The sequence below is a fragment of the Plecotus auritus genome (assembly GCF_963455305.1).
Source record: "Plecotus auritus genome assembly, chromosome: 8".
Lineage (NCBI taxonomy): Eukaryota > Metazoa > Chordata > Mammalia > Chiroptera > Vespertilionidae > Plecotus > Plecotus auritus.
Window position 1 is genome coordinate 30,562,422 of NC_137782.1, and position 27,166 is coordinate 30,589,587.

Genomic DNA, 27,166 nt, shown 5'->3' on the forward strand with positions numbered 1-27,166 from the left:
GCCCTGCCAAGTCTGCCGCAGCCCCACTCCATTTGCCAGGTTGCTAGGGGAGAAGTGAGTGCTCATGTGGTCAATTACAGGTGACCAATAGCTGCCTCAGATCTAGGTGAGAGAACTGAAAAACAGATGGTCCTCTGTACTCCGTATTATTACAGAAATTTGAAATTAGGCAGGTGGTGGCAGGTTTCAAGCCATGTATGGGAATTTTTACAAATACAGGCTAAGTTTACAAAAAATAATAAACAAATTCTTACTTTATCGTGCTCTCCATTTTCGAAGCTGCCTCATGGAATTGCTGTGAAGATAGTTTATACATCTCAGCATTCTACAAAGAGAAAAATAGAACAGGTTACCAAAGACTGCAATTTCCCTCTGGCCCTGTCACATGATGCAAATGCATTAAAAAGTGACAGATGCTAGCTAGCCCTGGCCAGGTGACCAAAAGGTAATGGATTTGATCCCAGGATAGGGTGTGTATGGGAGGCAACCGATAGATGTTTCTCTCTCTCTCTCTCTGAAAAAAAAAAAAATTGACAGACACTAATTTCTTGACCAGCATCAAAGCAGACTAGTGATTGACCCACAGCTTAGGTCTATTTCCTACCCTGGACCAACCACAGCTACAGAATCCTAGCCGAGCAAAGAATGGAAGGACATGGATCTTCCAGTTTGGGGGTCAGCAACACACCACCCATGAGCAAATCCCAACCTGCCACCTGCTTTTGTAAATAAAGTTTTATTGAAATATGCCACAGTCTGGATTTGTTTTCACTTCTGTGGCTGCTTTGTGCTGCAATGGCCAAGTTGAGTTGTTGTGACAGAGAATGTATGGCCCACAGAGCCTAAAATATTTACCATCCTATCTAATAAAGAGGGAATATGCTAATTGACCCTCACGCTGTCACAAAGATGGTGGCGCCCACAGCCAATAAGGAGGGAATATGCTGACTACCCTGCCCTCAAAGATGGCGGTGCCCACAGCCAATAAGGAGGGAATATACTAATTGACTGTCACGCCCTCAAAGATGGTGGCGCCCACAGCCACAAGATGGCACCACCCAGTCCCCTCAAGCCCCCAGGCAGGCCCAGCCACTCCTCCTGCCTGCCTCCGGAGTCCCCCAGTCCCCTCAGCCCACCAGCTGCCCAGGTAAGCCTCGGATGGCAGCTGCCCAGTCGCCCAGGGTTGCCCGAGGCTCAGGTAACCAGGGCCAGTTGAGGCAGCAGCAGAGGTGTGATGGGGCGTCGCCTTCCTCTGATCGCCTGGTCGCCTCCCATCCCTGAGGGCTCCTAGACTGTGAGAGGGGGCAGGCCAGGCTGAGGGACCCCCACTCCAGTGCATGAATTTTCATGCACCGGGCCTCTAGTCTTTAAATAAAAAGTTTGCTGAGTCTGGATCTGGTCCAGGCCTTATTTTATAGGTAGACTCTGCTGCCCAGAAAGATGAAGCCACTAGCCCAAACTCACAGCAAGTGGCTGTGCCAGGGCTACAGCCCAGGCGGCTGATCCTGAGTTGGGCATGTGCCTTGCTGCCTGCCAACACCAAGGTGCTTCTTGGCATGGTGACTGGACAGAGCCTTGCAGGGTGGTTCCAAAGGCACACACTATATCCCTTCTGAGGTTACCTCATGGGTGTACATGTACAGAGCCAGGCTGGTGTGGAGACAGCCAGGTTTGCAACAAGGTAGAGTGGATTAAATCCCAGGGGCCATCTCACTGTGACTCTGGGTAAGTCACTACTTCCTTTGTCTCAGGGGCAAGTTGCTTCAGGCCACACAGGCCCAGAATCCAGCACTTTCTACTTGTTTCCCTGAGGAGACCAAAAGAAACACACAGCTAGCCCACCTGCCACCACGCTCCATGCAGAGAACTGTGAGGACTGACTTCTTGCAGGAACAGCCTCAAGAATTAAATCACCCAGATCATAACCCAAGACAAGGCCGGCAGTCAGACCTCCCCAGGGAGGGTGACTAGATAGCAGCAGATGCCATGCACACAGATAGCCTGGCCTGAGGGGAATGACCCCCACCTTAGACAGACCGAAATAGGTGAAAGGTGCTCAGAACAGAGCCAGGCAGAGAAAGTGCCTTGTCCCATCACTCATCTGCAGGGAAGGTAACCAAGGTGGGGCAGGAAGCACCTCCCCTAGGATCTACAGAACATCAAGGTGGAGTCTGGACCCCTACCCCTGTACAGCAGCCTCAGGGAAGAGTCATGTGGGAGATCAGCATGGAAAGTTGTGCTGGAGGGAGCACACCGGGACAGAACAGTGTAGAAACTCAGCTCTGGGTGGTGCTGGGGTGAGGCCAATACCAGGCATTCCTCCCCCAGCCACCAAGTGAGCCTGGGCAGGTCATGCTGCCTCTTCCTGGCTCATGTCCTCATCTCTGAACTGGGGAGATAACCAACACCCCTCTCCGATGGCCATCAGGCACATAGCTGGGACGTGAGAAAGCTCCCACCACACAACAGGTACAAAATAAATAGGGGCTCTCTTTCCCTCCTGGCCAGGCTGCCCTGGCTCCCGCTGGCACGTGCTCATTCCAAGTTGCCCAGCACATTTCTCTCTGGAGCTACATGTTCCAGCCAAGAGATCACGATTCTTCCTCAGCCAGACTGACATTCACCCAACACTGACTGTTCTGAGCGGAGGAGTAAGGACGAGATGAGTGAAATCAGGGCCTCCCCTCACTCTTCCGTGACACCCTGGTGGGGACCGCTGAGACTCAGTTTGTAGTCCAATTCATGAGCCCTCACAGAAGGCTGCACGGTCCAGAGACCCACATTTTAGCTTCCGCTTTGGCACATGCTGGCAGTGTTCTTTGGGTCACTTACTTCCTTGAGCTTTGTTTCCGTGTTCCCTCCCTCACAGGGTGGCTGAGACCATGGCCGGTGGTTCTTGGCTCACGATACCCTCCCTGTCCATGGTAGCCACTATCATTACACCACAGAACTTTCTAACGCTAACATATGCCTTACCTAAGCACCCCCACCGATCTGGGTCTGTTTCCTTTCCCACAAGACAGCCTCACAGCCCACGCCTTCTCCTCTTTGGAACAGTATCAGGTCCCCATCTTCCAGGCCCCACCACTCGTCAATGTCCCTTTATAAGGGAGTATCCCCATCCCAGATGGGCCCAGAGTGCTGTTGGTTGACGGAAAGCTCATTGTATCTCCAGGCACACAGACCAGCAAGGGTGAACCGATAAGTGGTTAAGTCAACCACAAGCTCAGACTGAACATGTGGTCAGTAAGATTTGTCACAGGAAGTGCCCACAGGCCAAGAAGTGGTTGTGATTACCCGATGGCAGCTTCCTCTATTGTCTCTCAGAATGACTCAGAGGAAGTCCCCTTCCTGCCCTGACCCACCCACTCACCCTGCCTTCCAATCTGCCTGCGTAGACCCAGACCGACCGGGCATTGTTGGGTGCCCCACTGCTGCTCCCTGGTACACCAAGGCCCTGGTCGGACTCTGGGAGTGCTGAGCTGGCTTCCTGTGCTCTCGGCCTGTGTCCAGCAGGCCTTCCTGAGGCTTCCGAAGAGCACCCAGACCCCTCTGCTGGGAATAGCAGGGCGCACTGCAGATTCCCCAGCACGAAGGGGCTTCTAGAAGGGCTGGCCACAGACATTCATACGGGAACCCACTGAGTATTGAGACCAGGGTGCCTGCTCCTGGGCCTCCTGGGCTCCCAGATGATGCCACATCACAAGTACAATAGAAGTTCGGCCAGTCACCCCAGATGACATGGAGGCATCAGAAAGGACAGCCTGGGCCATACCATTAGCCTGGCTTCCAAGCCTAATCTTTTTCAAATATTAAATAATATTTTTGAAAAAACAATACATGGTTTAAAAAGGCAAAAGCAGAAAGGACAGAAGGTAGGTATTCGGTGACCAATAAACCTCTCCACAGCCTGCACCTGGAAAGAAAGCCAGCTGGGACCCAGCAGGGGTTGGGGAGTGCGGGGAGGTTAGGGTCTCAACTGGCTCAGAACCCAGATGGACCCTAGCCCAATGAGTGGGGAACAAAGGTTTTCTTCTTTTTAATCCTTTCCTGAGAAATTAGGATATTTTCCCATTGATTTTAGAGAGAGTGGAAGGAAGAGGGGAGGAGAGAAACATCGATGTGAGAAAGACACATCAATGGGTTGCCTTCCATCTGGATGCAGACTGGAGGTGGGGATCCGCCTGCAACCCAGGTACATGCCCTTGACTGGGAATCGAACCCTTGACCCTCCTGTGTGCAGGCCAATGCTCTAACCACTGAGCCATGGCGGTCAGGGCCAAGGTTTTATTTTTTAGGCAAGGGAGTGTCAGGGTTGATTTGTATTTCAGAAAGAGTATTCTGGCAGCTGTGTGGACGGTGAACTGCAGTACCAGCAGAGTGCCTGGGTTCCCACAGCATAATCCCACGACGCCTGCACTTGAAAAGGAGCCCTGTTACCCATTCATAAGTCACTGGAAATCATTCTGAAACGCATTGTACTGAATCTACACACATTAATTAACACCCACTGATAGTAGTGAGCTATTATTTCTGGGGAATTTTTCTTTCCCATCAGACTCTTCTGATTCCTGATTTTGGATTCTTTTCCTCTGCCCAATAAACGGCCACCCCTCCTTCTCCTCCAGCTGCTTCGTATGCACATCTGAAACCAGAAACCTGATTTCCATTAATTAAATCTGCCATTAAAAATTAAATAACGTGAGCAAGAAGGTGTGTTATCTCTACGGGTTTCAAAAGTCGCAGTGTTTCTTCAATTACTTCCCAAGCAGTTTTCATATTTCATACTGTCTGATTTCTCCACGGGCCTGGATTTGCAAGATCAAAAGAGAGTACAAGGATGAAGGGAAGCGCGGTGAAAAGGCTCAGAAGGGGAGGACAGGGAAACAGTTGTGGAAGGCCAGGGAAATGGTCCTGCTGCCCCCCACCACCCCCAGAGGAGCTGGTACCCGGGAGTGGGGGAGGCCTGGGTAACCCACTGGCTCCATGCTTAGAGCAGGTCTGGGGATTGTGGACAAGAAGATAACCAGGCTCACTCTGACGGCCTGCAGAGGAGCCACTTGGGAACTTGGGAGCCCTGACAGACACACACCTGCACTGGGTGTCATGGGAGGCATTTCTGTCCAGAGCAAAGACAGAATTAAGGTCTAAGGCATGTGCCAGGATCAAGAGAGGCTGCCAGGGTCAGTGAGGATGGATACAGGCTCTGGAGTCAGGTGGGCTGAACTAGGGCCCAGCTCCCAGGAGTTGTAAACATGGGCCAGCATCCAGACTGGGGACATTGGCTTCTTGTCTGTAAACTGAAGACATTAATAGAGCCTCCTTCATACAGTTTTGTTGGAAATGATACAGATGCCAGTGAGATAATGTATACAAAATGCTCAGAACCGTGTCCGGCACACAATAAGCTCAATACATATATTAAGAACTTAACACCCAAATGCATATCAACCAAGGAAAACATCTGGAAGAGACCCGGCAGTGCTGAGATAATGAGGAAAGGTTCCTCCAGGATGGAAGCTCCACAAAGGAGGGGCTCACCTGTCTTGCTTGCTGATCTATCCCCAGAGACCCTAACACTACCTGGCACATAGTAGGCCCTCAATAAAAAGTTGTTCAGTAAATGGAAGTAGGGGGTCAGAACCACCAGGAAAGATCCAAAAACATGCTAAGGACATGGTCATTAGCTTAGTCAATTGAGAAGGTCTGCTGGGCAGCCACTCTGCGACTGGCGGGCCGCTCTGTGGGCACCAAGGACTGAGCCAGGTTTGGACGCAGCCCTGTGAGGAAAGCTCTCAGACTGGGTGGAGCCCATCCAGGACTCAGGGCCGGGCAGAGAGGGGGCTGCAGGGGTTAAGTGAGAATCAGAACTTGGACCCTTTCCCTACAAGTGAGAGCATTGTAACTAATGTTTTGGGAGAAGGTAAGAGCAACATTCACTAGTCCTTTTCTGTGCCACAAGCATGTTGCTCACAAGATTCCACAGTTCCCTCGGGCCAGGTGCTGTGACAGGGACCTGCAAGCACGCTGGCCCCTGCACGCCCAGAGCAATGCTTCAAGGTAGGAATGTCGCTCCTCTGCCAGAGAAGACCAGGCTTCGCCAGGCAAAGGGTCCCACCCAGGGCCAGACCTCCAGGGAAAGAGGCAGGACCCCAGAACAGGCCTATTAGCCTCCCACTTGGTGCCCTTGCTCTGGGCCCAGCAGTTGCCCAGGAAGGAACATCACAAACCAAAGGCCACGTGGAAAGAACATACATAGAAAAATGTGAAGCCCAGGACCCTGGCTGCCTGGGGAGGTTTCCCAGCAAACTAGTGAAACTGGGGAAAGCCGGGGGTGAGGGGTCAAGGAAGTCCCAGAATCTGAGGACAGGAGAACCCCAAGCCCAGGTGCAGTCAACACGCCCTGGGCCAGTCATCCAGCAGATGTCCCTGGGCCAGTCATCCAGCAGATGTAGATCTCCCAATCCAAATTACCAAAGCTTCCCACCCTCCCAGGAGAGCTAATTTAAAAGGAGAAGAAAAAAAAATGCATTCAGGATTTGGAGAATCTCTGACTGGAAAAGAATAAAAAACACAAAGAAGACGTGAATATAAGTATTTTGTGCAAAGTTCAAATAATCAATATAAACTTTTGTAATGCTGAGGACATGCAGTCAGCCAGACTATCAATGAATGAATAGCAATGCAATTTGGTCAAGTGTCTGAACAGCTGGTTCTTGGCTATTTATGAAGTTGGTCCACTATGTCTTTGCCCTGTTTCCCTCCTCCTGGCCCAGCCCCTTCCCCACTCAGCTGACACCTAACCTAAGTTTGAAAACTAATCCTTCTCCCTCACCCTTCCCCTTTGCCCCTGAGCATGCAATGAATAATGGGTACAAGCATTCTTAGAATATTGCTCAGCATGTCAAGATTTAATTGTTTCTTCATTTCATCCAGCAAATAGTTATTGAGTGCCTACTGTTTACTAAGTCTTGCTCCACAATCAGGGGGCACATCAGTAATCAAGAGAAATGGTCCTTTCCTTCATAGAGCTAGCAGTCTCGATATGGAAAAGCAAGAAAACAATTCTACTTGGTAATAAACACCATAAAAAGACACAGGGGTCAGGGGGTTGAGGAGAAACAAGATGAGGGTGGGGCGATTTTAAATGGGTTGATTCAGGAAGGCCTCTCTGCTGGGGTGACTTGGGGTAGAGATCTGAACAGTGTGATGAGGGAGATACGATCTGGGGCAAGGCCCTGAGGTCGGACTACTTGGCGTGTTCTCAGGAAAGCAAGAGGAGCATGGATGGAACACATTAAGACGAGAAAACAGAGGCAGTGGAAGGACATAGGGCCCGACCACGCTCACACAAGGTTCCACAGGTTCCATGCTCACACAAGGTTCCCGTTCTTGGATTGGCAGGAAGCCACTGGAGGGTTTGATCAGGGGGTGATACAATCGGATTTCCATTCTGGAAGGATCACATTTGCTATGTAATGGAGAGCCTACTAGGAGGAGAGAGTGGGCTCCAAGCCACCTGGAGGCTGCTGCAGGAGAGGTGGCGGGGCATTCACCGAGGGGTGCTGAACATGCTCTGCACTGTCAGCAGGGGAGAAGCAGACACGTACCTCGGTCTCGGCTCTGCTGAGTGAGAAATGTCCAGGACAACCAGCGGAAAAGTCAGGAAGGCTGTGAGGATATATGTGAGGAGCTCAGGGGAGTAGTGAAGTCCAGGCTATGAATTCCATAGCTTTTGCTGCAGCATCTACTAAATAAGTCTTAGCTGAGTGCTGAAATCCCCTTTGACCCCCCAGCAGACCCCAGCTCCATTGATGATCTGATCTCATTAGAATTTCCTCTTCCCCTTCGTGGGACACTGCCTCCAGAACTCTCCTCTCTCAAACCCTCATCTTCTGGTTCTCTCGTTACGTGTCTGCTCCCTGCATTTCCTGCATTAGTAAATACCACCACTCCCCCTCCAATTCCTGCATGGCGGGCAACCTGTCAATCATAGCTCTTGGGGCCCCCATATCAAGCTGGCAAATACATGTGACTAACTCTGCCTCCTGCTTCTCTCTCGAGGCCTTTCCTTTCTCTCCCTTGTCACTGCTTTCATTCAATCTTTATTATCTTATGAGTGGACTATTATGAGGACACATCTTATTCATATGCCACACTGGTTCTCCACCGTCTACAGAGCAACATCTTTGGCACTGCCCCTGATATGCTCTGTACTTCATGCCATGACTCATCGTTTTCCAAGCCTCCATCATGTTCTCTATACTGTTTTCTCTGCCGATTCTTCCCCATCCACCTGAAAAATTGATTCATGCTTTGATACCCAACAATGCCCCTCTACTGGGCAGTCATTCCTCTCCCATATCCCAGGCAAATTAATGATTCCCTTCCTGGTGTCCTGACTGAGACATACTGTATGGCAGCACTTCCCACAGTGCACTGCAATCATTGGCTAATATGCCTGTTCCTTCACATGGACTGGGAACCATGTGAGCTCAGAGTCCATACTTGAAGAATAAATGGTATTATTACTCCACTCACTCTGATCTCTGGACCCTGTCTTCTCCACATTCTCATAGTGTTGCCTCAGCACTGATGTCATTACCTCCAGCCTAAATTGGCCAACAACTCGCTACCTGGTGGGCCTCCAGTCCCTGGCCTAGCCTCCTTGAATCCACCCCTCAAGGCCACAGGAACGTTCTACCTGGAGCACACACCTAACTGTGCCAGGACCCAGCTTATCCCCTCCCCCACTTCTCTAGGGCATCCCCATCCTGCCCTTCCAGACAGTATATCTCCATCCCTGGACATATACTCCATGTCCTATTTCCTAACACACCTGGCTGGCTGCCATCTGAACATCATTCCCTAAGGTGTCAACTGCTAATTAGAGTGTTGTGACAGTGGCCTTAAGTGAGGCCTTCAAATAATTATTTGCATTTGTGAAAAGTCAGAGGAAAAGCAGGCTCTCTGTCTTTGTTGTGCCATTATGAGGAGTCGAAGGCATAGAGCTGGGTTTTCTGGACCACACCTCTTCTGTGGGTTTGGCTGAGTCTCCTAGCATTTCTGGGTGTGTGTGTGTGATTGGGGGTGGGGAGTTGACTAGTCTCTCCTTACAAGGAAGGTAGAAGTATATAGCCTTGGGCATCTAGCTATATGTATGTACACACATGCACACATACACACTTTGCACACTGCGAAGCATTAAATAAATGTAAAGCTGTGGTAGTTAGTAATAACTGTACAGGTTTTTTAAACTTTTTATTTACACTGACTACTAACCATTAGCCACCAGACCTCTGGGTGAGTGCTGATCTTACCAAAGAGTTGTTCTTCATTGTGTATTTGTGTCTGGGTGAGAAGACCCACCTCTTTGGAATACAGTCAAACCTTGGTTCTCAAACATCTCTCATCTCAAACAATTCACTTCTCAACCCAACAACCCTTTCATGTTGATACCTGCATGATCAGGTAACAAAGGAGACAATTCGTGAGTATGAGTCAGTTTACTGCTAAACCTCACATTGTTAACATCTCAGGACATTGAGTATTTTCATATGCTTTTGGCTTTTGTTGCTGCTTATCATTATTAAAATTTCAATTTTATTTTTTTAAAGAATTTTATTGATGTTTTCAGAGAGGGGAAGGGAGAGGGAGAGAGAGAGAGAAACATCAATGTGTGAGAGTGAAACATTGATTGGCTGCCTCCTGCACACCCCCTACTGGGGATCAAGCTGGCAACCCGGGCATGTGCCCTGACCAGTAATAGAACTAGCAACCTTTCAGTGCACAGGACTACATCCAATCAACTGAGCCACATGGGACAGGGCTAAATTTTCATTTTTTACTATACATTACATTTCCTTTTTGTTAATTTTCATTTATATTTCATGTCCTTTTTGTTTGTAAAGTGTTTATAGATTAAACAGTATATAAGACATGCACTGTATACACGAAAGGTTAAAACAGGAAATCATTTGGGGATCTGGAACAGATTAATTCAATTTACATTATTTCTAATGGAAAAAATGATTCGATTTTTTAACAGCCTTCAGAAATGAATGAAGTTTGAGAACCAAGGTTCCATGTATTTGTCAAGACTGCAGTGGTCTGACGGAATCCTACGGTTCCTCATAAACAGATGAGCAATCTGCAATAGAAGGGGCTGGTCAGAGGTGTAGGTTAGCGCCTGTCTAATGGGAAGACTTTGTGTTGGAGTGCCAGGAAGGGATCAGAAAAAAATAAAGTTAGAGGAGTAGGATTACTCAAGAAAAATTTCATGGAAGAAGTATGATAAACAGTTAAGGTTAAAGTGATGTGTGGGCAAAAAACATATATATTTTTAAAAATACCTATAGTATGTGGAAGGTAAATTTTACAGTATGCAGACCTGAGGACTGTAGACCAGGATGGAAACCCTGGAACCAAACTGAGGTCAGGGAGTGGGCATTAAAGTAGAAAGGAAGGCAAAGAGCTTTAAACAGCTGCTAAGTACAAGCAGCATTTAACCTAGATGGACAGAAGCCATGTGAGGGCAGACAGTGAGAGAATTCAACGGTGTGCTTGCAGTAAACAGGACAGACAAGGTAATCTGCCACCGTAATCATTCCACCGGCGGGTGTGCAAGGAGGCAGGGCCGTCTGACGGGCAGCATCACTGCTCTCACACAAAAGCTGGGCACCCAGCCAGGCCTTGGTGCTGCTGGTTAGTTGTTTTTTTTACATTTGCAGAAACATATTTGGCTAAATGACTATCTAAATAGTTTGAAAACAAAATACAATGCACAATAGAAAATAAAAATAAAAAATCAATAGACATGAATTTTAATTCCAGTTCTGCAACTCACTGGTGATCTGAGTCCTACTGCTGTGAATTGCTGATTCTCTGCGACAAAGAATAGCAGAGTGGAAATCTCAAGGACAAGCCTGAAAGCTGTGAAAAGCTCCGAGGCTGGGAACTCCATGGTTAAGGAACAAGGGAAATGGTATGACAAGGGTTTTGCGGTGCAGACCCTCTCAGGCGCTATTTACATCAGCCCTTCAGGTGCTGTGCATGTAGGTCAGAGAGGCATTAAACAGATGTTCTGCCTCTTTGTGCTGATCCGTGAACTTCTGCATCCAGATGAACTGCAGAGGCAGGCTCTGGGCATGGCACCGCACTCAGCGATTCTCAGCATTAGGACACTCAGCCCTCTGTGATGGAGGCCAGCCACACACTCCTGAAAGCATGCCTTTAGTTCCTCTCGGGAGACTTGCAAGAGAGGGAAGATCCCCTAGGCAGGCAGCTACAAGTTTGGACACCCTGCTGCTTAGGACCTGGGCCTCCCATGCAGCTGAAAGTTGCCTCACCTCTCCATTACACCTCCATCTGGCCAGTCTGAGGCAGTGTGGCAATCTGAGGCCTTGCTGATCAAAGGAAGGCTCATGCACCAGCAGAATCAGCATCGCCTGCAAGCTTGTTAGAAATCGAGAACATCTCAAGCTCTATCCCAGACCTGCTCTGAAGCTAGGTCCCAGGTAGGCCTCCTATGGGCTTTGTTTCAATAGCACTACATTAACTTTTCAAACGTTTGAATGCCCTTGATTGGGTCCTGCCCTCCTTAGTTCACCACAGCCCTTATATGTCCCGATGGTTTTATACCTGCAACTCCATGTATCTGAAATTCCTCCCAGGCTTCTGAAGGCAGCTGTGCTGTGGCCCTTAGCTTGGTGTTTACACTCCAGGCCAGCAGTCTCACTCTGGTAGAACATGAGAATTACTGGGTAACTTTCAGAAGTCATGCCTGAGCCCGCCTGGAAGAGTCTCATGATTGGTCTGGGTTGGCACTCAGGCATCAGTATTTTAAAGAAACTCCCCGAGGATTCTCATGTGCAGCTAAGGTTGAGAATCACTGTTCTAAGGTCAGGAAAACTTGAGCTTGAGACCTGAGATTAAACCCTGGCTTTGCCACGTACTACTGGTGTCTCTTTAGGCAAGTTACTTAACCACTCTGTGCCTTGGTTTCCTCATCGACCAAGTGAGGACAGTAAGAGTAACTGTAAGGTCTGGTGGCTCCCTCAAGAGGAGTGCTGTAGGCAGGAGGGAGACAGTAAGAGTACAACTGCACTCGCAAATGATAGTGATTAATGGTACCATTTCACTCAGGAGACCTTACAGAACTTGACCCTCCAGTTATCATAATGCCAGTCTTCTCTTACTAGTACCCAACCCTTCCTCTAATCGCATGGTTTCAAACCTTCCCCAAATCCTGCAGACACTCTTTGGAAAGAGCCTCAGTTGATCTATGTTCCAGGATGAAGAGAATATCAGTTCAAGATGCAGCATGACTAGGAACATGACTGCCTCCTCCCTCACACAGATTACTGCCATAGGAACATGGTCATTATTTTTTCAAATAGGTTTTCAATTTCTTGCTCTCTCTCTTCTCTTTCTGGCACCCCCATGATGTGAATGTTGGGATGCTTGAAGTTGTTCCAGAGGCTCCTTAGGCTATCCTCATTTTTGAGGCTTTTTAAAATTTTGCTGTTCTGATAGGGTGCTTTTTGCTTTCTTATCTTCTAAGTCGCTGATTTGATTCTCAGCTTCATCTATTCTACTGTTTATTCCCTGTAAATTATTCTTCATTTCAGTTATTGTATCTCTTATTTCTGACTGTTCTTTTTATGCTACTGATTTTCTCACTAAGTTCATTGAGCATCCTTATAACCAGTGTTTTGAACTCTGCATCTGGTAGATTGCTTGACTCCATTCTGTTTAGTTCTTTTTCTGGAGTTTTTCTGTTCTTTCATTTGGGACATGTTTCTTTGTCTCATTTTGGCTGCCTCCCTGTTTGTTTCTATGTATTAGGTATAATACATAGAAACGTCTCCTGGGCTTGGTAGAGTGGTCTAATGTAGTATGTGTTCTATAGGGTCCAGTGGCACAGACTCTCTGATCACCAAAGCTGGGCACTCCAGGTGCACCCCCCATGTGGGCTGTGTACACCTTTCTGTTATAGTTGAGCCTTGGCACATCAATGGGAGGGATTTACCCCTTTTTTCTTCTTCATGTCACTACAAAATACCTGTACAAGAAAATTTCTGGACCCAAGTAAAACAGTCCAACATTATTCCCCAAAAGTTTCAGTGTGACAATTTAACAAACATTCAATTTAATGAATGCAATCTGGTGAGCTCTTTGAAGACTGATTTATCACTGTGATAGTCAGGACACTGTTGGTTGCAAGTAGTGGAAAATTAGATTGTAAGTGGTTTGACCAACTAAAAGAAATTACTCACATAACTGCAAAGACCAGTGGTACTTTTGGTAAGAATCAAGTGTTTGAATCAAGTCACTAAAATTTTAATTATTAAAAAAAAGAAACTTGATTATTTTCATCTGTCCATCTGCCTTCCCTAGGTAAGCTTCATCCTAAGCCTCATTCTCCTCATGGCTGCAAGGTGGCTAGCTGCCAGCACCTTCCTTCCTTGTTGACATACAGCAGGAAAATAGAGCATTCCTTTTAATACGTGATGGAAAGGCACTCTTGCCAACAGAAATGGTGAATGAATGAAGAAAAGACAGTATGTTCTCTGAAGCCCAAGGCATCATCGTTCTCCAGGGTCCCCAAACTTCTCTCCTTTGGGCCTATCCTGGGTCATGTTAGCTGAATAAACCACTAAGGCGAGGAGGATGGAATGTGAAGATGCATTTAAGCCATATGGAGAACACTTTAGAGTTGGCACTGGGTTTACTTCACTCAGAAACACAAGGGCTATATGGACAGGAAAGGAAGGTATCTAAATGAAACTCCAGACACTGACACAAAAAAGAAGGAAAAGTGGATTCTAGGCAGCCTCTAACAGCAAATGTCTTTGATAGTCATTCAAAACATTCACTATCCAGCCAAGATTTAGATAATTAGCAAATTTGATAAGTGGACTTTCTACATCTTTAAATCGCTAATAAAAATGTTGACTGAGATAGGAGTAAGGAGAAGTCTCTGGGTTGATGTTTATCTGTTTCTTAGCATCTTCCTAATGTGGTAATTAAACCTATCACAAAGCAACCTGATCATCTTAAATTCAGTCACCTGACTCAAAAAGATGTCATTAGCCCCTAGACCAAATGTTATACAGAAGTGGAGTGATAGTAAATCCAAGCTACCATTATACATTCCCCTACAGGAACCGATGTCCGTGTGAGACTCTCACAGTATAACCTGAGCACTGGTGAAGCTCAAAGCCCTCTCTGCTTATCCAGTTGCCCACTGGACCCACGTGCCCCACTGGTCCTCAACAGACACACATTTAATGTGCTTTTTCCTCTTCTTAAGTTTCACATTTCCGGTTGTTTTTAAATCATTTATTGAGGTAAAGTTAACATAACATAAAATTAACCACTTTTCAAGTGGCATTTAATACAGTCACAAAATTGCAAAACAACCAGCTCTATGAACATACATGTATATGCATGAAGTCCCCGTTCTCAATTCATTTGGGTATGTACTTACGAGTGGAACTGACAGATCCTATAGTAATAATGTTTTTAACTTTTCGATGAACTGCCAAACTGTTCTCCACACTAGTGAAATGTTTTACATTCCCACCAACAATGCACGAGGGCTCCAATTTCTCCATATCATCATCAACACTTATTCTTCTCTTTAAAAACAATTATAGTCATCCTAATAGGTGGGAAGTGGTATATCATTGTTGTTTTGATTTGTATTTCACTAATGATTAATGACACATGAACATCCTTTCATGTGCCTATTGGCTATTTGTGTGTGCTTGGAGAAATGTCTATTCAAGTCCTTTGCTCATTTTTAAATTGGGTTGTTTGTCTTTCTGTTGTTGTGTTGTAAGAGTTTCCCCTATTTCCTTTTAACTCAGTTATTCTAGTCAGAACTTTCAGAATATCTTCACTCTCTCTTTACTCTGAGAGTCACCAATTTCTGTTGTTCTGCCTCAGAAATGCATCAAATCCCTTTCTTCCTCTCCGCCCTCCCTCCCAAATGCCCTACTTCAGGTACTCATTGTCTTTTTCCTAAAGCAATCATGATAGCCTCTATCTTTTCTCCCCAGCTCCAAATTTCTTCCACATAACATCTAACTTCTATAGCATAAACTTAATCCTGTTACTACTCTGCTAACATTTCCCAGCTCTTGGCATCTTCCAGGACAGCCTGAGCATCCTGGCTTGGTGGCAAAGCCCTCCTCCGCCTGCTTTCTAGTCTCTTGAGTCCATATGCAGCAACTCTGCTCCACGGAAGCTCCATGAAGCTGAGTGCCATTCACATGCCTGCATGCTCAGTCACGCCCTGGCCAGTATTGGCCCCAGCCTAGAAACAATCCCCTCTGTCTCTCCGGAAGTTCTAATTCACCCTATCAGCTCTGACTCCAAATTCATTTCCTTGGAGATTTTTGGTGGTGCCATGGCATTATTTTTAACATGCTTAGTCACACCCAGGCCAGGCTGCCCTTCCTGGAGACAGTGCCCACTCAGGAGGCTACTCAGAATTGTTGCTAATTGGACAAGGGTGGACTGGACCACACAGTGGGAGTACAGCCTGGAGCACACAGGGAACGCAGGCTAGCTGAGTGGGAGAGGAGAGTGGATAAATGGAGCAGGAAGAAATGGGAAAACACCATTGAAAAGAGCACAAATGGGTCACAAGGCAAAACCAGGGCAATAGGCTCCTGGAGGCCTTAGTTACCCAACACCTTCTCACATCTGAGCTGTGGGTAGTGGTAGGGTGGCCTAAGCATAGCTGTAGGTAGGGTGGCCTAAGCATAGCTGTAGGCTTCATAATGACAGTGGCAAAATGCAGAACCCCCACAGATGCTATGTGCTGAGCTGAAATATGTCCCCCCAAATTCGTATGTTGAAGTCCTCACCCCCAGCACCTCAGATTGTGACCTTATTTGGGAATAGGGTTGTTGCAGATGGAATTATTTAGAATGAGGTCACACTGAAGCAAGAAACAAATGGGACAGGCACAGTCTCACTCTTGAAGAGCTTACAGGCCAGGGTGGAGACAGACAAGAAAATAAACGTGATACTGCTGTTCACATGAGGGAAATCAGGCAGGAAGGTGTGATGGAGAGCAAAGGGGAAGGGCAAGAGAAATAATCTCTGAGAAGTTAAACTGTAGTTGATACTTAAATGAGGGGAGGGGAGAAAACAAAAGGTAAGAAAGAAAGAAAAGGGAAAAAAATAAAAAAACAAAGGGAAAGGGAAAGAGGACAAAGAAAGAGGGTGTGGAAGGCTAGTATGGAAGGCTGAGGAAAGGGAGTGCAAAGGCACAGGGGAGGGGAGGCAGGGAGGACCGTGGAGGACTGGATGCATGGGCAGAGCCACTGGGCTTCACTCCCTGTGCCCGGAGCTATGGGAGGATCTAAAGCAGAGGATAGTGCAAAGCTGCAGGGAACAAAGCGGGGAGGGAGGAAGGGGGGCAGACAGAAAGGAAAACCACTTGGGAGGTTCCTGCAGGGGTTCAGGGAGGTGACGGTGACCTGTCTTAGGGGTACTCACAGTTTTTCTCCTACTACTAAACCAAGAACTTCTAGAGAACAAGGACTGTGCTCACAACAGGTAGCCAAGAAGGGTTTACTGAGTGAAAAGTGAAACTCTTTAAAAGGCAGTGGTCAAGGAGCCCACACAGGCGGGAGCAGAGCATTCCCAAACCATAGCTGTGTCAGTCCAGTGAACAGCTTGCCAGGGAGGCCAGCCAGCTTCCAGGGCACATTAGAAAGTCTCTTCTTCCCTTTGAAGAACCAGGGTTCAGGTGGCTGGTGTCAGTCTGCAATATTTCTGCACCCATAGCTCACAACTTCTCTGGAAGCCTGGGGTGTTTTCCCTTGGCACTCGGCCTCCCTCAAGTGGTGCAGGCACTGCTCCCCAAGGTTCCCAGGTTCCTTCTGTTTCTCTAATCCTTTTTGGCTCAGAACAATTTCTCTAATTTCTCCCTCAAACTTCGGAGAGAGCCCTAGCTGGTTTGGCTCAGTGGATAGAGCGTTGGCCTGTGGACTGAAGGGTCCTGGGTTCAATTATGGTCAAGGTCACAGGACCTGGATTGCAGGCTCGTCCAATCCCTGGCCCTGGTTGTGGCAAGTGTAGGAGGCAACCAATCGATGTGTCTCTTTCACATCAATGTTTCTTCTCTTTGTCTCTCCTCCTCCTTTCCACTCTCTCTCTCAAACAAACAAACAAACAAAAAACTTATGAGAGTTAAAACTGTCAGCAAGTGGAGTTGGGAGCTCTGCTTTAGATGGCAGGTGCAGGCCCCAGCCTGGTTAGACTCAGCGTGCTTGCATCAGGAAGAGAATCTTATCTTAAGCAAAGTAATTGCATTCACTAGGGACAAGTAGTTCTAGACTCCACCAGGAAAGGCAATACACTGGCCTTGTTTCTGAGCACTGGATGAGTGATAATATGATTGGTTATGATCAGGGGTAGAGACCACAACAAGAATACGTTAACATCCTAGTGGAGGCAAAAGGTCAAAATCTCCATCCAGTGGTCAGCCACTGTAGTAGATAGCTGTTGCTTTTGCCACCTCGCCTCTACTCACTCTCTGGTTCATAGCCCTGTTTAGGCTCAGTGGGCCCAGCTACCCCTCCGGAAGCAGCAGCTTAACTAAACAGGTTTTGTACAAAATGGCCCTGAACCCTACACTCCAGCTCATATGACCAAAGGGCAGGCAATTCTCAGCCTGTGGAAAGATGAACTGGGCCAAATCAGCTTTCCTTTTGGAAATAAGCAGAGAAGCAAGTGGAGGTTAACACAGAGGAAGTCATTAGGGTGGTTCAGGACTAAGATAACCCAAAGCCATGGGAGAGACTCTGAGGAAACACAGCCTGGCTTGTAGAGCTGTCAGGAGGGAGTGAACAGAGCCAGCACACAGAGAGGCACCCACCTGAGCAGCCTAGGGCCCTGCCCATATCCTGGTTCTAGCTGTGCACATCCTTATGATAAACTGCCATTTCCTTTTTTCTTTCTCTTTTCTTCCTTCCTTCTGTCCTTTCTATTATTATTTTTAAAAAATATTTTTATTTATTTCAGAGAGGAAGGGAGAGGGAGAGAGAGGGATAAAAACATCAATGATGAGAGAGAAACACTGATGGACAGACCCCTCCTCCCTGACCCCCATACTGGGGATCAAGCCCACAACCCTGGCATGTGTCCTGACTGGGAATCAAACAATGACCTCCTGGCTCATAGGTCAATGCTCAACCACTGAGCCACACCAGCCAGGCTAAACTGCCATTTTCTTAATAAAATGCAACAATCTAACTAAAACACTTTTAAACAAAGTCCCAAACAGCAGAGGAGATTGAACACATGCCCTCCAGGGAATAGGAGGGTTAATTTTGAAGTTGCCCAAGGCAAAGAGGACTAAAACTGCTTTAAAATGGCCTGTTTTATCTTAAAAAGTAACTTAAACTTTCCATGCTATTCCATAATATCAGTGTTTGCTTTAATATAAAAATAGCATTTCTCCCCCTGAAGCTTCATGTAAAATTGATGTTCCAGGAAGATGTGCCCTTTCTAGTCTGAAGTCTCACTGCCCACACCCTGGCACGTGAGTGGGCAGCCCTGGGAGGCACATACCCTGGGGTGGGACAAGCTGGCCTAGCAGATCTCCAAAGGCCCTCCTGGCTCTGACCTGCACTCTGTGAAGAAAGCTCGTTAACATACAAACACTGGCTCTCAGGCACCTCACAGGAAAGAGGTCCCATTGTCACTGTGGGCAGTCATGCAGCAACACACAACTGCAGCTGGCAGTCCCCCAAGGAGGCTCTCACTCATCTCTCACCCACATAAGGTAGGATGCCAGTGGCCATAGGCAGTAAGGGGGTGGGGCCGGAAAATACAGCGAAGGAACAAGTATGGGGTCACTAATAGTCACAGCTACCTGCTGCCAAGCTCTGCTTCAGTGCCTAAAAAGAACTACAAAGAATACGCTCAAGATCTGAAGACTTCTAGGAAACCCTTTGCTGTCCAAATGATGGGTGGTTTGTTCTATTGATGAAGACAGGGGGCTTCTCACTGATGCCTGAACACACATTTCTGCTGGCCCAGATGACATATCTACTCCAGGGTCTTGTGAACTGTACTTCACTGTGTGAAGAAGACATATCATCTCCAGCTAAAGGGTTTGTCCTCCGCCCTTCCTCCTGCTGCCAACAGCGCGGAATGATGGACGTAGACAATGATGCAATGAAACGCAGCCGCTAGCAGCGCCATTCCTAGCTGTCATCCCCAAGCCCAGCCAGAAAGAAAGCTCTCCGAGGAATCCTTCCCTCTCACTAACTCACTTGCCCTCCAGCAAGTCACCTCACTTCTCCAGGTTCTAGCAAAATGAAGCAATTAGATCCCATTGATTGGAAGGTTCTTTTCAGCTTGAAGAATCTATGATTTTAGCTATGCAATCGTTAACAAGAATGAGAAAGGTTTATATATGCCAAGAGAGAAAGAACTCCAAGACATATTATTAAAGTGGAAAAAGCAAGCTGTAGAGCAATATACTTTGATTCAATTTGGGTAAAATATATGTTTGAATATGCATTACAATTTTTTGAAAGGATACACAAGACCTAACAGTGGCTACTCTCTGGCAAGTGGGATAAGGGGTTGGCAGAAAAGTGGTGTTCCATTTTACATCGTCTTGCATGTTTAATCATGTGCACACATGGCTTTTGAATTAAATAAATAATGGAGCAGAAGGCACCTATTGTTCCATGTGTCTCAGCATCGCCTCCAGGTCTTGGCTCATGCCAGAAAGACAGCTCCCATGTCTCCATGCCTGTCCATGCAGCCCTGCCATGTGAATTTTGCAAAAGAGCAAACAAAAACCCCTGTCTGGTCACTAGTCTAGCAGGGGCTTTCCAGGCTCAGCCTCCCAAATACTCATTGGTTCCTTCTGGGCAGGACTTTGGGAGGTGTGGTCACAACAGCAGTGGCGAAGGTGAGCCCAGGGCAGAGCCCTTTGTGGGTCAACTGCCTCCCCCGCTGCCAGTCACTATCTCCTCTGTATGGGCAGGCACCAGGATATCCAGGGAGCGCACACACACACACACACATACACACATACACACACACACACACACACACACACACACACACACACCAGGAGTTGGCACACACACACACACACATACACACATACACACACACACACACACACACACACACACACACACACACACACACACACACACACACACACACACACCAGGAGTTGGTTACTTTTCCCACAGCTCTAAGGGACCTGTTTTGGGATGGCCTCCTCCCAGGCTTAGAAGCAGAGCCTCGCAGAATGCCCGAGATAGTCACTGCCTCTTCCCTCTGCAGAAATAAAGTAGGGTGGGCCCGCAGCCCCAGGGGAGGTCAGTGTCTACTCCCAGATAGATCTCCCTGGCTGGCTCTGGACAATCCTTTCCTGAGCAGCATTCCCTTTGGAATCAGCCCCTCCCATCTGGAGCCCTGCTATCATTGCCCTGGCATTTTATATTTTGTAACAGTAACAAAGAACTCAGGTTCACTGGATCAATGGCCGTAATAACAGCTCCTAAGCAACAAATGAGAACTATTAGGCATGCTCAGTATCTGCCCTGCCCTCGTCCAAGCAGTGCCACCAGTTCCCATAGGGCTAGACAAGGCAGAGAATATGCATGAGCAGCTTAGAGCGACGAGACATCTCAATGATAGAGGGGAGAGAGAAAACCCTCCTTTACCCAGGAATCCGAATGATTCCGAAATGCTTGATTCAAAGCTTAGAGATCAGTCAATTAAAAACAAATCAGCTGAAGAGACTTTCGGGCAATAAGAGCTATCTGAGAGAGGGAAAATCTCTCCCAATCAGCACTAATTACCCGAGAGAGACAAAATGGAAGACAGAAGTGTCGGGGGCGAGGAACAGACACTCTGCATGACACTGAACGACCGGGTTCCTTTTTAGGCCTCAAATATGAGAGGAACGAACTACGATGTCTCCTGAGAGGGTGGTGACCAGGGTCATTAGGTCTCTAGACCTCTCACCTCATATAAAAATGAAAATAAGGGGCTGGAGTCTGGAGAAGGGGCATGAAGGACACCCTCACTCTCTTAAAGGCTACAGATGGACAGAACAGACCTGGGCCTCTAAAGAACAGACCCAGGACTGTTTAGCAGAATTCCAAGGATGCCCAACACAGAGAAAGTTCACATTATCAGAGCTCTCGAGCAAAGAAATGAGCTACATTATGAAGTTGTGGGTACCCTATGGTGGGAAAGATCTAGGCCAGGGGCCATTTGCTAGGAATACCACAGCAGAAAGTTCTGGACAGTCAGAGGCTGGACTGAATGACTTCCATGGATCAGAATCCTAACTTGGCAATAAAGTTTTCATGGATTTTGTACAGGTTTAGCAGTCTCTCTAGGACAGTGGTCGGCAAACTCATTAGTCAACAGAGCCAAATATCAACAGTACAACGATCAAAATTTCTTTTGAGAGCCAAATTTTTTAAACTTAAATGTCTTCTAACACCACTTCTTCAAAATAGACTCGCCCAGGCCGTAGTATTTTGTGGAAGAGCCACACTCAAGGGGCCAAATAGCCGCATTTGGCTCGCGAGCCGCAGTTTGCCGGCCACTGCTCTAGGACATTGCACCTCAACTGCAGAAGGGCCAGCTCACCATGGCAGAGACGTCCAGGCTGACACTGAGAAGACTGGACGGCAGGCCTCCAGAGAAGGGATGAACTGTGATGACAGCAGAGAATGCCCCTCCTGTCTGGCTCAGAGCAGAGGAGGTGGGCCCCAGGAGGAAAACAGACAACCATGCAGGCTGCAAGATGTAACAGCTGATGCCAGTCTGGAGCTAGGCCCCCTGTAGTGTGTAAGCCTCAGGAAGTTCTCAGGGTGCTCAAGCACAGCTACAAGCACAAATACTTCCCAAATGCCTAAGGGCTTCCTTTTCTTTGCTCCAGGACACATGGCCACCTTGGAGCTCTGAGTCATTGGGGGCTAAAGCTTTAATGGATGCTCTGGAATAGGGCTAACACTAACTTCCACACCCCACATCCCCAAGACTTCCATCTCTTCCCATACACACACTAGTTCAGGACAAGAGCCTAAAGGCATCCTTGACCCACTCTTCCCTCTAATTTAACCCCTCAAACGCATCCGTATGTCTAGTCACTAACCTTGAGCAAACTTCCAGTCCGCCTCCCCTCACCAACCCATTCCCTCAACCCTGGTCCCAGCCAACACCATCGTGTACCTGGATGACTAAGTAAGAGCCTTCCTGCTTCCACACTTGTCCTACTAGTTTATCTGCTTCAGTGGCCACAGGCATTTCCCCAAAGTACAGTCACATCTGCTTAAAGCCTTCCTTTCACTTCCCACCCCTGCAAATGACATCAAACTGCTTTCCCATCACCTACAGAGGCCTCCTCCAGGCTGGCCACCCCCTCCCTCACCCCACTGGGCTCTGGCCACACTGAACTCTCTCTGACCTAAGGACATGCATGTTGATTTCCACCTCAGGGCCTTACAATTAGCTCTTCCTTTTGCTCAAAGACCATCCAGAGCAATGATCAAATCTGCTTCCCCAGATCTTCCCAGAACTCTGACCCAAATCTGCTTCTCCAGACCTTCCCAGAACTCAGACCCAGACCTGCTCCCCCAGAACTACCCAGAACTCGGACCCAGACCTGTCCCCCCAGAACTACCCAGAACTCGGACCCAGACCTGCTCCCCCAGACCTTCCCAGAACTCGGACCCAGACCTGCTCCTCCAGAACTTCCCCAGAACTCAGACCCAGACCTGCTCCTCCGGAACTTCCCCAGAACTCGGACCCAGACCTGCTCCCCCAGAACTTCCCAGAATTCAGACCCAGACCTGCTCCCCCAGAACTTCCCCAGAACTCAGACCCAGACCTGCTCCTCCAGAACTTCCCCAGAACTCAGACCCAGACCTGCTCCCCCAGAACTTCCCAGAACTTGGACCCAGACCTGTTCCCTAGACCTTTCCATGAGTGCCACCTTCTTCTCACTCAGTTCTCAAATCAGATGCCATTTTCTGAGGGAAGGCCCCACAGACCAAACTAATTCAACACCCCCAAGCCCTTCCTAACACCTCCCTCTGTCCTCAGAACACTCACTGGCATCTGAAATACTGGAGAACAGAGCACTGCCTTGTTTAATGCAAACTCCCCAGCACCAGAACAGTGCCTAGGAAGTAGTAGCTGCTAAATAAATCCCATCCCATTCCTTCCCCTGGCCAAATTGAAACCCCATCAATAACGTCCCTAAAAGTCCCTCCCTTCAATGTCCTCTCCTCCTCCCTCACCAAGAAATTCAAGGCCTAGAGCTGGAGCTTCCGCTTTCCCATCTCCCTAATCCCCTCCCAAAGCCCTCTGGACTCCCAGAAGTGAGAGCAGTCTCCTTATGGGGAAAGGTCACAGCCCTGGGTGGGTTAGGGACAGAGAAAAAGGCTGGCTGAGAGCCACTGCTCAGTAATACTCCTGGAAAAATCAAGACACTGAGAGAGTGTAACTTACTACGTTATATAAGTAATCACGAAACCTTATAATGTGGATTGAGAGTAAAGAGATTTGTTCAAATGGACTCTCTTGCTCAGAAGCCCAGCACATTACACAAATGTAGGGGCCCTGCTTTGTGTGAGGTGGGGGAAGGACTGCTCGCAGCCTCCTCTCCCCTGCTGTCCCTGGGGTCCTCAAGAAGCCAGTGCGCCCATCCCTGTAGTAGGGGGATCGCTGCAGCCCTCGAAGCCCCACAGGACCGCGGTAATCAAGAGGAGAGCCAGAGCTGACTCTGCCCCTGCTGGTGGAGGGTGAGTGCCCGCCTGGGACACTGTCTAGCCTGGAGCCCTTGCTCGGCTATTTATTATTTCTCCAAATTGCTAACCACTCCTGCTCCCCTGCTCAAAGCAGGGCTTCCCTGTCATACAGAAAACCCACCCATTCTCCAAGCAGCTGGCAGGTGATCCAGGGGAGCCCCAGAAATGAGTGAAGCACCTCTGGGGTCACTACAAAGTCCCTGACTGGTCCTCCCCACACAGGCTATGCAGGCTGCAGGTGGAACAGCAGCTGTGAGAAGCTTGTGGCTTCAACAGAGAGCCTGCTCAGGGTCAGCTTGCCTAGTGAACTGTCAACTCAGGGCTGCCAATCCAGCTCCTTTGTGGGGCACCCATGTTATCAACACACCCATAAACCAGAGCCGGGTCCAGCCAGCTGCTCCTCCTATAGTGCTTTCTGTGGACTTAGACAAAGACTGCAGACCAGGCACTAGCCATTCACTGGGGTTGCTGTGGCAACAGGCTCCTTTCTATAAATGATGTTCCTGACACTCATGTAGTCCCTCTGCTCTGGAGAAGCTGCGGGGAGGAGGGGTAGAAAGCGGATGGTAAGAATGCAGTGACGGTGCTGCAGGAATATCCTGCTCTCAGTGTCCCGAGGTAGCTTGTGAGCGTGGCAGCCAAGTGTGCCCATTGCATGGAAAGGCATCTGGCCTGGGGCTGCATGACTCTGGTGGGTTCAAAGGGGGCAACGAGTTCCTAAACTGCAAGGCCCATAGCAGTCTACCCCTTCAAGGCCAGATACAGCGGTGGGGGGGGGGGGGGAGGGGCGCGGGCGGGCGGGCAGTGTCAAGGCCTGGCTATACCTCATCCTTCTTACTGACATCCCAACAGCTGACACAGTGACCTTTCAGACACCCCAGCTCTGCCCCGAAAGGACCTTCAGCTGAAGCCCGCACCCCTCAGTGCCCTCACAGCCTTGATCTGGGCCCCTCTTCCCTTTTGCCCCTAGAACTGTGCCTTCCTCCCAGCCACCTCTGACACCACCTCCTTCCAGGAGCCTCCGTGCCTGACAGACAGTCACTCCGGGCTTTTATTTCCTCCACCACGGTGTACACCCTCCATGCTAAAATGTGCTAATCCCTACCCCTCACTCCCACCAGGCTGCCAGCCGCTTGCAAGCTGTGCAGTCTATGTCCCTTGTCACCACATCCTGGCCCTGAGCAGACCCGGAGTCCTGCCATGGAGCAGAACTAACCATCTCCCCACAGGCACTGCGCTTGGATCTCCCATGGCTGGCACGCACAGTGACATAGGGCTGATGTGTCCATTTCCTTCCCAGAGCAGAAGTCCCAGCTGACTCACACGGTGGCTTCCATGTAAACAGGACTACTCGGACTGGGGGAAGAGACCAGCCAGGCCTGAGATGGATGAAGTAAGCACAGCTCTTGGGATGCAGATCTAGTTCAGTAACTGCAACGATATTTTGAATTTAATTAAAAAAGGCCCGCCGCTTGCATCTATAGACACTTATGGCGTACAAATGGTTAAGTGCCCTCAGCCAAGGAGGGTGCTTTCCTGTGCCCGGGGAACTGTGGGCAGCCCACATGACTTTCCTAACTGTACTCTTGGGTACACGGCATGGCCAGCCCCACACACTGGTTCCCAGAGTGCCTCTACTTCCCCCCGATCCTGCCTAGCATTCCTGACCCCTCTAAGATGGGATTACGTGGAGGAGCCCACGGGGGACTGAGCACTGGGGTTCTGAGACCACCCTCCTACCCCCAACACATAACTCCCCCAAGCCTCACTCCTCCATCTCCAGCGCCTGCCAGTGTTGGCGAGCTCTCCCAGCATTGCCCGGATGAGAGAGCTACATCTCCAACTAAGCCCCTAGGAGCCCATGGGCACCCTCCTCTCTCTGCTGGTCTCTGCCCCTCCACGTAGCCCAGGGCCTCCAGGAAGTCCTATCCCACAAAGGAGGCAGAGTTCCGCAGAACCCAGGATGCAGCAGGGTGGGGCACAGCATGAAAATGTGTCTGTTAATGTCAGCAATATTAATTAAAATGCAGCCACTGGTTCAGTACAGTATCTGGCACAAAAGAGTAACTCAATATCTGCTGAATGTGGAATGGTTAAATGGATCAATACAATTAGGTGCAACAGAAGGGGAATTCTTAATTGGGCTTCGGCTTCGATGTTAGATAACAGAGTATGCTACAAGGGGATCTTTATCAGTTAGGGCTAGATTTGGTTACGCATGACAGAAAGTCTACGGTAACAGTGGCTCCTACCACATGCAGGGCCTTTCCTGATCTGTGTGGTGATGAACTCCGTCAGGAGGGCCTCCACTCCCATTTCCTGTCCGCATTTGTGTCCTGTGTAGCCTCTGTCACCAGTTGCCTTTCCTTGAGGAGAGGGTGCTGGAGCTCTCCCAGATCCACACTACAGTTATCCAGAGAGAGGCAGGAAGGGAGGACTCCTGCTGAGGGAGACTTCTCCCAGGCCACACACATCCCTCAGTCCTGTGGGCTGGGCTAGAAGGAGGTCACAAGGCTATCCTTGGCTGCTGAGGGGCGAGGCAGGGGCTGCGAGCAGGAATCTTTGCCTCCCAAAATAAAACCGGTTCTAACATCAGTAAGAATGAATACTGAGTTGGCAACTAGCAGTTTCTCACCAGGCTCGTGCTGGTCTGTGCCGTGGTTCTCATTCAGCTCCAAGGCTGCCCTGGCGGAGTGGACACCATGGAATGCACTATGGCTGGTCCACAGTGGCCCAGTGCACGGTGTTTCCAGGCCACAGGGACATCACTGGTGTTTTGGTCAGAGTCTGGAGTCACTTGAAACCCAGAACACAGGACCCCTGGAAATGAGAGCCCGAGTGTTACAAGGCCTGGATTCCAGGCTGCAATCCATCCCTAGGACACTGGGCAACTAGCTGGACTTTTTTGGGAGCCATTTTCTTGGTTCTGCACAGAGGGATAGCAGAAGTAAGCTAGAGTGTGCTGTATGGAAACCAACTTAGATCTTACGACAATGGAGCATTGCTAGAACATCCACAATGACTGATAAAAACAATGGCATTCCATACAAGCAGCCAAGAAACCCCTGAATGCAAAAAAAGCATAATAATAATAACAAAAATGAAAACTACCATTTATAGGCACTTAATATGTGTTGGGTAGTAATCCTTCTGACAATGCTGTAAGGCAGAAATTATTTACAGCCCCTCTCTATAGCTTGAAGAACAAGTGATGCTCAGAAGGGTAAACAGCTTGCCTGAGGAGCATTGCTGGATGCTATTCTAAAACATCTAAAGCTGGTGTATCTGGCTGATGCTTCCATGAATGGTTTTCCCTTTTACCATGCCACTTCATAGCAGAT

The 27,166-nt window shown here is 48.6% G+C and overlaps 1 protein-coding gene across 2 annotated transcripts in view; it reads right to left on the reverse strand.

The window, feature by feature from the left end:
- CHCHD6 (coiled-coil-helix-coiled-coil-helix domain containing 6) overlaps positions 1-27,166 on the reverse strand; it is a 226,045-nt gene that overhangs the window by 45,330 nt on the left and 153,549 nt on the right. For both annotated transcript variants that reach the window (XM_080683523.1, XM_080683524.1), the window contains exon 6: positions 255-325. In XM_080683523.1, coding sequence (XP_080539649.1) covers positions 255-325 — 71 coding nt within the window. The remainder of the gene's footprint in view (positions 1-254; positions 326-27,166) is intronic.